Below are 11,134 nucleotides of genomic sequence, written 5' to 3' on the forward strand. Positions count from 1 at the left end.
CCAAATAACTGCCATATACAAAAACAGTGGGGAGGACAGGTGCTTTGGCAAACTAGGTGTAACCCACAAGGCTAATGTTGCCTACTTCTGCTTCTCACTCTGGAATTTGTACAGATGTTACAGGGCTGCAGAATCCCAGGCCCAGGGGCCAAACCCAGTCTTCCCCTGGCCCCTGGGGTCTTTCCAGTCTTCCCCTGGAGTCAAATCCAGTCTTCCCCTGGTCCCACCCACTGATCGTTTGATGATTTCCTGGCTTTTGCACAGTCCCCTACCACCACCACCACTCTAAAAGGTTGAAATGCCTCTCCTAAGGCTTAGTTACTGGCAGTAAGAGGTGTAAGCTACAATATGGAGTATTTTGGCCCCACCCCTTTTGCCTTTGGCCCCACCCACCCCTGGAACCCCAAGAGCTTTTCCGGAATGGAATTCAGCCTTCAGGCTGAAAGATGTTCTGCAGCCCTGGTATGGAAGGTCTGCTTACAAAGCTAATGAGAAGAGATGGCAATTCACCAATGAAAAATGAGCTAACAGCTCTGCATATTCTGCGGACAAGTACTGATTCCGCAAACAAGACAAATTATACTAGTCATAAGCTTGCAAGGATTTACATCGTACATTTTGCCTCCGTGAGTTGAATTTTCAAGACACTGAAAATGTTTGCATGGAAGGAGGTGACAGGAGAACACGTAAATGGAGCATGTGGAGATTTTCCACACTTCTCATGGCAATAAGGTTAAAAAGTTTTTAAAAATTGAGAGCCAACCATAGTTTTACAGCAGACGCATAAAAGTTTTAATAAAACTTCAGCTCATTTAAACAGGACGGAAACGCTGGAGTCTCCTGCTTCAATGACTCTAAATATACACACCTTGGCACTGCAATAAACTAAATTTTATGAGCCGCTACCATAGAGAAAATATTACATTTTAAGCATGGAAAATGCAAAACGTTACATTTTAAGTATGGAAACCTTAAATATTTGGAAGCTTTCTACTAAATCTATATTGCTACACAATGGTCAGTATATAAAAGAAACCTGGCATTAGAATTATATTGCTGTGTGTGCACAACTACGAAAGATAGAGGCAAATGAAGCATAACCCAGTGATAGGAGACATCATGCCAACAGTAAAATTACCTCACCTGTTATTTCCAGCAGCCTATCTGCTAGAGTACTTTTGCCATGGTCTACATGAGCTATTATGCTGAAATTTCTAATATTTTCAACTGGAAACTTTGACATATCCACCGCATCCTAAAACACATGAAGGAAAAGTGTCACAAATCGTTAACCACCTAGAGCAGTGGACAAATCACGTACCAGAATTTGCATCTTTGCTAATACATTTATCCTCTCATTCAACCATAAGAGACAATTTTACGTTTTCCACCTCAAGATACAAAACAAAAAAAGGAGCTACAGCCTCATGTGAGTTCATGATTCTAACGTTACACTGCCCACAGTGGGTGAGCAGCTATTTCCGCAACTGAGACAACTGGAATATTGTAAAATTGGTGCTTAAGACTGCAGTCCTATGTATACTTACTTCAGAGTTAAGGGTCACTGAACATAGTAGAACTTATTTGTGAGTAAACACGCACAGGCAGGGGGGAGGAGAGGAAAGGGAAAGCTCTGTTGCAGAAGTGGAAGTCTGCTCGCATAATGTTGCTTGTAGCCCATGACAGCCAAATAATATAATATATGGAGAGGTCCTGGCTCAGTCATGAAATACATGCTTTATGGAGCAATCCTACTGACTGCACCCTCGATTATTGGAAGTCCCCAAACCAGGGGGCTTCCAATCATCCAATGCAGGGCAGGAGGAGCAGCAGAGGTGATCTTCAGCTCCCTGCCTTCCCGTCCTTCATATTTTGCTAGACAGGCTTTTTAGCCTATCTAGCAACAGCGTTTCAGAGAGAGAGAGAAAGGGAAGGAGGCTGGCAGAGGCTCAGGATACCTCATATCCTTACCTCTCTGGTCTCCTCCTCTCCCTGCCCACTAGAACCTCCTTTTCCACTTGATTTTCTGACCTTGGAGGGCAGCTGGAGCGGTTCATTCCACAACAGCTGCGAAGGGGGTGGGGGATAGATCTCCAGCTCCCCCTTCCAAGGTCAAAGCACTATCTCAGACCTCGGAAGGGGGAATCCCCAGTATCCTGTGGGGCCTCAGACAATATCTAGGGGTCCACAGGATAGCTCCCTTACAAGCACAAAGCCTCAGATTCAATCCGAGACACCTGTCCTCTTTGTAAAAGACTATGCACACTGATGGCACTATATGAATCTTATTCTGTTATTACTTTCTCTATTAAAATATATACAGACTGCTTTTCATCCATAAGGCGCTCAAGGCTACCACCTCCACTTAAAATGTTGATCTTCGTTGGCAGGACTGGAAAGGATCTCCGTGAGATCATACCTGAGTAGACAATACCAGGCTAGATGGACCAATGCTTTTTGATTCAAAGGCAATGAACTTTTGAATGCCAGTTGCTAGGGTGAGAAGCAGGAGAGACTGTTGCCTTCTGAGAGGCAGGTGGCTGGGCATGGTTGGAAACAGGGTGCTAAACTAGATAGACTTTTGTTCCAATCCAGCAGGGTGGTTCTTATTTGGAAAGAAAGTGTGTGCATCTTTAGTCCCCTTCTAGGACCTGTTCATTTTCCATCTTAACTGGATCAGCAAAGGTCACATGAAGCGTTGTGTCAGGATATGAGTGCAGAGAGATAAGGAGGGGCAACGCCATGGAAGGCTTTGAAGGAAAGGACAAGCAGCTTGTGCAGGATCCAGGAGCAGACAGGAAGCCAGAGAAGGGATTTAAGGAGTGGAATCACACAGTCAGAATGAGAGGAATAATTCTGGCAGCAGAGTGCTGGATGAATGCAAGTGAACAAAGGCAGGACAACCGAAGACCAGAGGAGAAGATTGCCGAAGTCAAGGCAGGAGATGACCACGGCACAGACAAGTTTTCACTTAAGGGGCAGATAGGAAGTGGTGGCATTGAGGGCCTTATGGGCAAAAGGCAGTCTGTACATATTTTTAAAATGACATACAGTCTTTAACAGTAACTCTTAACTGATACATTTCAGGCTACAATCCAAAATGTAATTCCCTGGAAATGCATTCCATTGCAATAAATGGGACTCACTTCCAAGTAAATGTGCTTAGGATTGGAATATTCTTGAAAAATCTTTCACTTCCCTGATACGCAATAAAATAAAAATGTGATGAGACAGGAGGAAAACCTCAGATGGCCACAAAGCATACAGCAACGATTGCAAAGTAGTTGCAGGAGTTAGTTACCTGATGTCATCAACTTCAGAATAGAACCCCACAATCAATACCTGTAACGTGCTATGGAAACGTTAGTCTTATTAGTGGTGCAATCCTTTGCACTGCTGGCTGGGGAATGCTTGAAGTTGTAGGACTTTTTTCTGTCTAAACATGCTTAGGATTGCACCTTAAATATATTTATTTTGCAGCTGTATTACTGAAGGTGAAAAGCATAATGCTGAAATAGACTCAAGCCTACAGATAAGGAGAACACAAGTAAACAAACAGCTGTCACCTTGCCAGTTTCAGAGCGATATTGCCTGGGGAATGTAGTACAATGTACAGGAGGCTTTCCCATCCACAGATTCGAAAAGATGTCAGCATTATATGACTTCTTAAGCCGAATGCAAAGATACATCGCCCTTTTCACAAGCGCCAACATGCTTCCAGGAGAGCTGCAGGGGTCACCATTCAGACTGGGGTGTGCCAAGCCAAACTTTTAGGACAGTGTGGAGATTCAGCCCCTGGTTTAGCACAGTGTTCTCCCCAGATATGCTTGTTTCTATAAAACCCATTAATCCTTAACCCAAACACATTTCCAAGATGGAGCAAGTTGTTTTTACGAAGAAAAGTATTCTTGGTATAAGGTAGAAAGATCCAAGGTTGACAGTGGTTACCCTTTCTTTGCATGGATTACACAATGGGCTAAACCTGTGAAACGAGAAAGAGTAAACTTGGGGGGGGGGTTAGTAGTACACTTAACCTTTTCTAAAATCAGAATGCGAGACTAGAAAGACATTTGTCTGCTCATCAAGCTCTTCTTGTGTTCCTCTTAGAGATGTGAAGGCTTGGGGGGGGGGAGAATGGGCGGGACAATGCCCCTCACCCCCCTTTTCCAAATTTCCAGGGTGAGGGAGAATTCTCTTATATTCTATTATCCCAATCCATGATTCTTTACTCTTATTTTAAAAGCATCTGCTTGTTAATTCGGGCAAAGTCAAGAAATGCAGCCTGCCTGTTTGCAACGCCAGGAATGAATGTTCTCAGGAAGCTTTCATGTGTCTTAAATAAACAGAATTTTATTTGGCTGAGTTCCATATTCCATTGCTCAAAGAACCCAAATCTGTTCTACAAGCATAATTGCATGGCCTATTAACTATTTAATAACCTCTTAAATCTGCAGTTAAAACTTTAGTGGAGTAATCGTATCAATTACTCAGTTACTGCTTGTCATTATCTTCCATAGCTTGAACAGCCCATTCACCCCTACTGCTGTTCAAGTTCACCTCCATTAGGTTCAATGATTATTCACTCAGCTGGTGTTTGTTTCAGAGTTGCTTCAATGGTTACATTACTACATGAAAGGCATTTCCATGCAGGACTACGCATGCAATCTGCAACTACCCATTCCAGTTTTCCACGGCACGTAAGCTATGACTGGCCATGGCCTCCGAGGACATGTTTCCACAGTGAAAAACAAATGTAGGTGATAATTTACACCAGGGGTGGGCAAGTTGTGCTTGCTGGCCTGCAACTCCCATCATCTCTCACCACTTGGTATACTGGCTAGGGCAGATGGTGTAATGGGCAAAAACATATGGACACAAAGATTGCACATTGATTCCTACACAGAAAGCTAACCTGCATGTTATGCAGAATCGTGTTAGAGCAAGGTGGCAGAATTCTAGGATGTCCTGCCTCAGACATGAGGAGGGGGGCAAATATTTGAAAGCTCCTCTACATAAATGAAATAATGTGTAGAATGGTTTCAGAACTGGTGCAGAGATAACTTTTAAAAAGAACAACAAAGAGTCTTGTGGCACCTTAAAGACTAATACATTTATTCTGCATGAGCTTTTAAACAGGTTTTCTGTTTGCATCCACCTGTGCTCATGTGTACAGAATACCTGCAAGAGCAGATATCCACAGGGTTTTAGACAGGCACAGCAATGTCTGAACCAGCTCCTGGATGTGCCTTCCATGTATGAATTCTGCAACACATGAAACAATTTGACCAGAAACATTTAAGCGTGTTCAGTGATGTGCAGCTAACTTATCTTATTCCTTAATGCCTCAAGTTATCCTGCATGCCTCAGCACTAGTCTGGAAAACCAACGTGGTATAGTCCTTGTGGAGCGTTGAGCTAGAACTGGGGAAGACATTGGTTGACATCTCCAACCATCCATAAACCATCTCCAACCACCTCTGGGTGACCTTGGGCCACTCGCTATCTCTCAGCCTAACCTACCTCACAGGGCTGCTGTAAGAATAAGAAGAAACGTGGGATATAAATGCAACAAATAAATGAACGTCACACTTAAATCTTCCCCAGCTCCTTCTAGGGTTGTATCCAATGTTCACACTGCTTGGAGTAGACCCATTGCAATGAATGGGACTTAAGTAAGACTAGCATTGGGTACAACGCATCATCCCCACCCCGCTATTCCCCACCCCAGGGACCAGGGAGAAGGAAGAGGATTGTCTTGGGCGCAATGAAGCCAGCTGATATACCCCACCCGTTTGCCATACCCCACAGAGGCTTCCAATAAGACCTCTAACGGACCCCCACTGCCTCAGGTGTCGCAAGAGACTGAAGGACGCCGTCGCTGAGGCTGGCTGGCGCCCTACCAGTCAGCCACGAGGCTCGGCGAACAAGTGCTCACCCCTAAACAGATTGAGACACAGACTTCCGGGACCGAGACTCCTTGACCCGGAACCAATCGGGGTAGAGACAGCGGCTGGGAATCTTTTCCTATCTCTGTGGGAGGAAGTGGATTGGAACGCATAGAGACAGAAAGTCTAGAGTAACTCACCTTCTCACTAGAAAGTTTACGGTTTCGTTTCAATGGGGGCTCCATTTTGCGCCCTCACAGGGGGTAAAAGCACAACGTGTCTCCATGGGCGCGAATGGAGCAGCGGAGGCTGGTGGCCTCGATTTCGGTGGGGCCGAAAATCCATTCTGGATGTCAGTCAGAACCAGCTAGAGTTCTAAAGGAGCGATCCAAGGTACTGAATCCTAACTCCAAAATAGGTTCAGCACCTTAGTTCCTTCAGAGTTCTGACTGAAATCAGAACGGATTTATGGCCACACCGAAATCGAGGCCACCAAGCTCCACTGGAATGGGGCACAACCGTGTCTGTATCCAGCGCTGAGGGGAGGTGGGCAAGAAAATGGAGATGACGATAAAACTAAGTTTCTCTTTTCTGCAGGCTGAGGATTATGCATGTGGGTACAGACAGATATATTTTTGGTGGGGTGCACTAATACAATGTATTGCATGCTCCTAGGTATACTGATAACAGTGGGTTTTTTAAAAAAGGGTTACACGGCAGCATTGTCATAAAGTGCTCTCTCATCCTTAGCGTTTCTCCCTCCCTGTCCTGCAATTTGAGGATAACAGCGCTGGACTACACTGCAGGCCTGTCATAAGGGATTCGCAGGCACAGCCTGTATTATTGGAACAGTAATGCCGGACATACTGCAGGGTTTGCTGCAAGTCAGCCTCAAAGCATCAGCTCTCCCTATCTGCAATATGGGCAAAATTAGTAATCTCAATCGACAGGACAATATTTCTTTAAACAAATACCTCTTTTTCCTGCGCAAGAAGGCGCATGAAGTCCTGGTTTTGCATCTACGTTTGAAGGGCTGCATGAGGAGGAACGGGCTGATTCCCAATCGCAGCTACAATAAAATCCTGCATTTTTGTCTTCATTATTTCCCGTGAGGAGCTGTCCCTCACTTTTGCAGGCGAGGGGAGGAAATGGTGTCAAAGCTAACCAGAAGTATCATCTCCGGACAGGGAAAGTGTCAGTCTACATCTTTTAACGTCTGCAGTCTGTAAGGCAAAGAGGGTAAGGAATGGCCCGCTCTGCGCAGCGAACTTGTCGGTAAGGGCCGAAGAATGCAAGGGGCCGGGAAAGCGCTGATTGGCCAACCGCGCGGGCGGAGTGTTGGCGGATGCCGAATGCGCAGGCGCAGTTATGTTTTTGTAGTTCACGGAGCCCTATTCGGCGGGAGAGCGGAGCAGCAGTTTCTCCACCGTCCAAATTGCCTACATGAGACGTCATAGAACTTTTTTCATCCAGAGCTATGCTACAATTAGGGCTGCCACGTGATTAAAGAAGCGTTAGTTGATTAATTGGTTAAGGGCGCCATCCTATGCATACTTAGAGAGGGGAAAGTCCTACCACCTCCAGCATTCCCCAGTCAGCCATGTTGACTGGGGAATGCTGGGAGCTGTAGGACTTTATTCTGTCTAAACATGCATAGGATTGTGCCCTAATTCTGCATAACCTTTCATATGAGGAACGGCAATAATTCCAGTGTTAGTCTGACTAAGATGTTTATTCTGGCATAAACTTCAGTGGGTGCAGTCCAGTTGGTTATATGTACAAAGAATAATCCGTAACTAATTCATTTTTGAATGACCTGCATATGTGTTGCGGCGGGCGGCAGTTTAGAAATGACATTATCTGTTGGCCCTCTTTGGGCATCCTAATCCATGCATTAGAATCCCATGAGGGAAAGGGGGGATAAGCATGCTAGCACCATTGCCAGAACCCTCCACAAATCGGAGGGCAAACATTTGTGTGGAGCTGGCTGGACTAGCGTTGATCCCTGTGCAATTTTCAGGGCCAAAACAGACATTACTTTAAATTGTGTCCAGCAGCTATGGTTGGAGCTTTGTTTTTGTTTTTTACTCTAGAGTAGGTGCTGGGGGCCCAATCCAGGCTGGAACCCTGATGTGTGTGTGGCAGGGGGGTGTTTTTAAGATCCAGATTGGGGGCCCTGCAAATACTCTACAGTAAAAATGAATAAAAGACCTAACTGACACAGATATAAATTAATTCTGTTTCGGCCCTCAGAACCCTGAGCGCAAATACAGTAAACTTTGCAAATACATTGCAAAGGCTTGCCTTACCACTCATGAAGGGTGACAGGGATGGGATGAAGTCAGCGACAAGAGTGTGATGCGCTCTTCCCTACTCTCCCTTGTGCAGTTCTAAGTGTATCAAAGCTCCTGCGGCCTTCCCCAATGTGGTGTGTTGGACTACAGCTCCCACCATTCCCAGTCATCATGGCCAGTGGCACCATCTGGAGGGCACCCAACTGGGCTATTGTCTCTTAGGAAGGAGGGAGTCCCTCTTTTAAGGTGGTGCTTCCCATCTGGATTTTTTGTATAGGTATTTTCATTCAACATACTAAATTGTTTATACGTGTGTGTGTGTGTGTGTGTATGTATATGTATGTATGTGTGTGTGTGTATATATATATATATATATATATATATATTTGCTGCACAGTGACCAACAGGAAACCTACAAGCAGGACATGAGTGCAACAGCACCTTCCTGCCCATGTTCCCCACCAACTGGTGTAATAGGCATACTGCCTCTGATACCAGAGGTAAGGTATAGCCATCAGGACTAGTAGCCATTGATAGCCACCTCCTCCAATTTGTCCAATCCCCTTTTAAAGCCATCCAAATTGGCGGCCATCACTATATCCTGTGGTAGCGAATTCCATTTAACTATGCACTGTGTGAAGAAGTACTTCCATCCTGAATCTCCCACCAATCAGCTTCATGAGATGACCCCGGGTTCTAGTATTATGAGAAAGGGGGGAAAATGCCTCCTTATCCACCATCTCTACACCATGCATAATTTTGTACACTTCTAGCACGTCTCCCCTTACTTGCCTTTTTTCTAAGCTAAACAGTCCCAGCTGTTGTAACCTTTCTTCCTAGGAGTTGTTCCAGTCCCTTTAGTTGCCCTTCTGTGCAATTTTTCCATCTCTACAATATCATTTTTGTTTAGGAGCAGTAACCAGAACTGTACACACTATTCTAAGTGTAGTCACACCATAGATTTGTATAAAGGAAGTATGATACTGGCAATTTTATTTTCAATTTCTTTCTGAATTATGCTTAACATGGAATTTGCCTTTTTCACAGCAGCCATGCACTGGGCCAACATTTTCATCAACCTGTCTATCACAATCCCAAGATTTCTTTCTTGGTTAGCTCAGATCCCATCAGCTTATAATTGAAGCTGGTATTTTCTGCCCCAACATGCATCACTTTACACTTGCTTACGTTGAACTGCATTTGCCATTTTGATGCCCATTCTGCTGGTATGGAGAGATCCTTTTGGAGCACCTCACAATCCGTTTTTGTTTTAACCACCCTAAATAATTTGATGTCATCAGGAAACTTGGCCACTTCACTCCTACTTCCAGATTTATGAATAAGTTGAACAGCATTGGTCCCAATACAGATCCCTGTGGGACCCCACTGTTTACATCTCTCCTTTGGGAGAATTTACTATTTATTCCTGCTCTCCACTTTTAATCAATCATTGTTTAAATTAATCAGTTAATGCTGCACTGATAGCTAAAACGGATATGAGAATCTCTGGTGTTAGGCTGTATATGCAGCTGAATAGTAGAATGGACTGTGCTATTTGAGGAATCACATCTCTGCTTCCCCATGCAAATGCACAAATAAACAAAAACCTCCCTGTCAGAAGAAAACTAGCACAGCTGAGAACTCATTGGGTTAGAACCTTTCTTCCTGATATGTTAGTTTTCTATGTGCGGGGGTGGGGGGAGCAGTTATGAAGGGGAACATTAAAAAAATGTGATCCCTCGCTTACAGCCTAAAGGGGACACAGTATTTGCTACTTTATTCTGCTGCATTTGTAGACAAGGCCTGTCCCATGTGTGAATATTGTCAATGCAGAAAATATTGTAGAAGAGAGAATGACTTTGAACTCTAGTCTTAGTAGGCACTTCAACAGTATACACCAGGAATCGAAGGCCTTGTCCCATGCTGTTCTGGCCCATTCATGCTTCACGCATACTGTCCAAGCCTCCACTGTGAATATGAATTGTGTGCTATTTGCAACACTGCGCGGGGAAACACTTAGCTCCACCAGCACCACACTAAAACTGGGCTTAGAGTCAGTGCAGAGGTTACTCTAAAAAATGTGTTGCTGTGTGTGTTTTAATGATGCAATTGTTTGTTTATTGCAATGTGTAAATCCTGACTTTTCTCCAAATTCTTCTGGGTGATATATATAGTCTGTCTCAGTTTATTCCCACAACAATCCAGCAAAGTAAGCGGCTGAAAACAATTTGCCCAACCCCATGCAGTGAGCTTCATAGCTGAATAAGGGCTCGAATGAAGGTTTCCTCAGCCCGGTCGCCTTGGACACTCTGACATTATCTGGGGCATGTAATCTGACATAATTTCACAAAGAAATCAAAGGTAGTTCAAGTAGTGATTTCTTCATTACTTTGTATATGCCAGTCATTGCACATACCTGAGCACGAGGTCAATGGCAAGGTGCTGCAGTTTGGAAATGCAGTGTGAGAAATAATATGCTGCACAGCATAGCAAAATTATATCTAAAGCTTCTAAAGAATGTGAATAAATGTTATAGCGAACACTGCACAAATCGCTGACCCTGTGCTATGCACCTGCTTGGACTAACACCTGCAAATAACCCTATCAAAGTATCTGCCCAGGAGAACAGCCAGAGATGCCAAAGAAACAATGCAGTCCACCAGAGGTTTTTTTTAAAAAGCTCGCTAGAAACTTATTTATGATTTATTTATTTATTACATTTTTATACCACCCATTAACCAAGCTCTCCGGGCAGTTTACATGACAAAGCTTAACACCATAAAATACAGTAACATGGTACAACATAATGTAAAACCATAAGTTTAAAAAAGAATAAAACCAAAGTAATAACCAAGATAAAAGCCAGCAGCAAACCTTCCACTATATGCCGATGAGAACTACTGAACAGAGCAGAAACACATGGGTCACCACAATCCAGTCAGACTAAGGGTACACT

The 11,134-nt window shown here is 44.1% G+C and overlaps 1 protein-coding gene across 5 annotated transcripts in view; it reads right to left on the bottom strand.

The window, feature by feature from the left end:
* Nucleotides 1-7,168, bottom strand: part of GUF1 (GTP binding elongation factor GUF1) — a 29,614-nt gene extending 22,446 nt beyond the window's left edge. The window contains exons 1-3 of one of the 5 annotated variants that reach the window (XM_084856862.1): nucleotides 5,935-5,999; nucleotides 3,567-3,982; nucleotides 1,144-1,255 (exon numbers count right to left, since the gene is read on the bottom strand). In XM_084856862.1, coding sequence (XP_084712988.1) covers nucleotides 1,144-1,255; nucleotides 3,567-3,713 — 259 coding nt within the window. In that variant the 5' untranslated portion in view covers nucleotides 3,714-3,982; nucleotides 5,935-5,999. Of the gene's footprint in view, nucleotides 1-1,143; nucleotides 1,256-3,566; nucleotides 3,983-5,800; nucleotides 6,145-6,858 lie in introns of those variants that run through there. The other 4 variants (XM_084856863.1, XM_084856864.1, XM_084856865.1 and 1 more) reach the window with 4 other exon arrangements.
* Between the last annotated feature and the right edge of the window lie 3,966 nt (nucleotides 7,169-11,134).

This window comes from Heloderma suspectum, chromosome 5, assembly GCF_057233095.1.
Source record: "Heloderma suspectum isolate Gila_16-S chromosome 5, 16-S_ref, whole genome shotgun sequence".
Lineage (NCBI taxonomy): Eukaryota > Metazoa > Chordata > Lepidosauria > Squamata > Helodermatidae > Heloderma > Heloderma suspectum.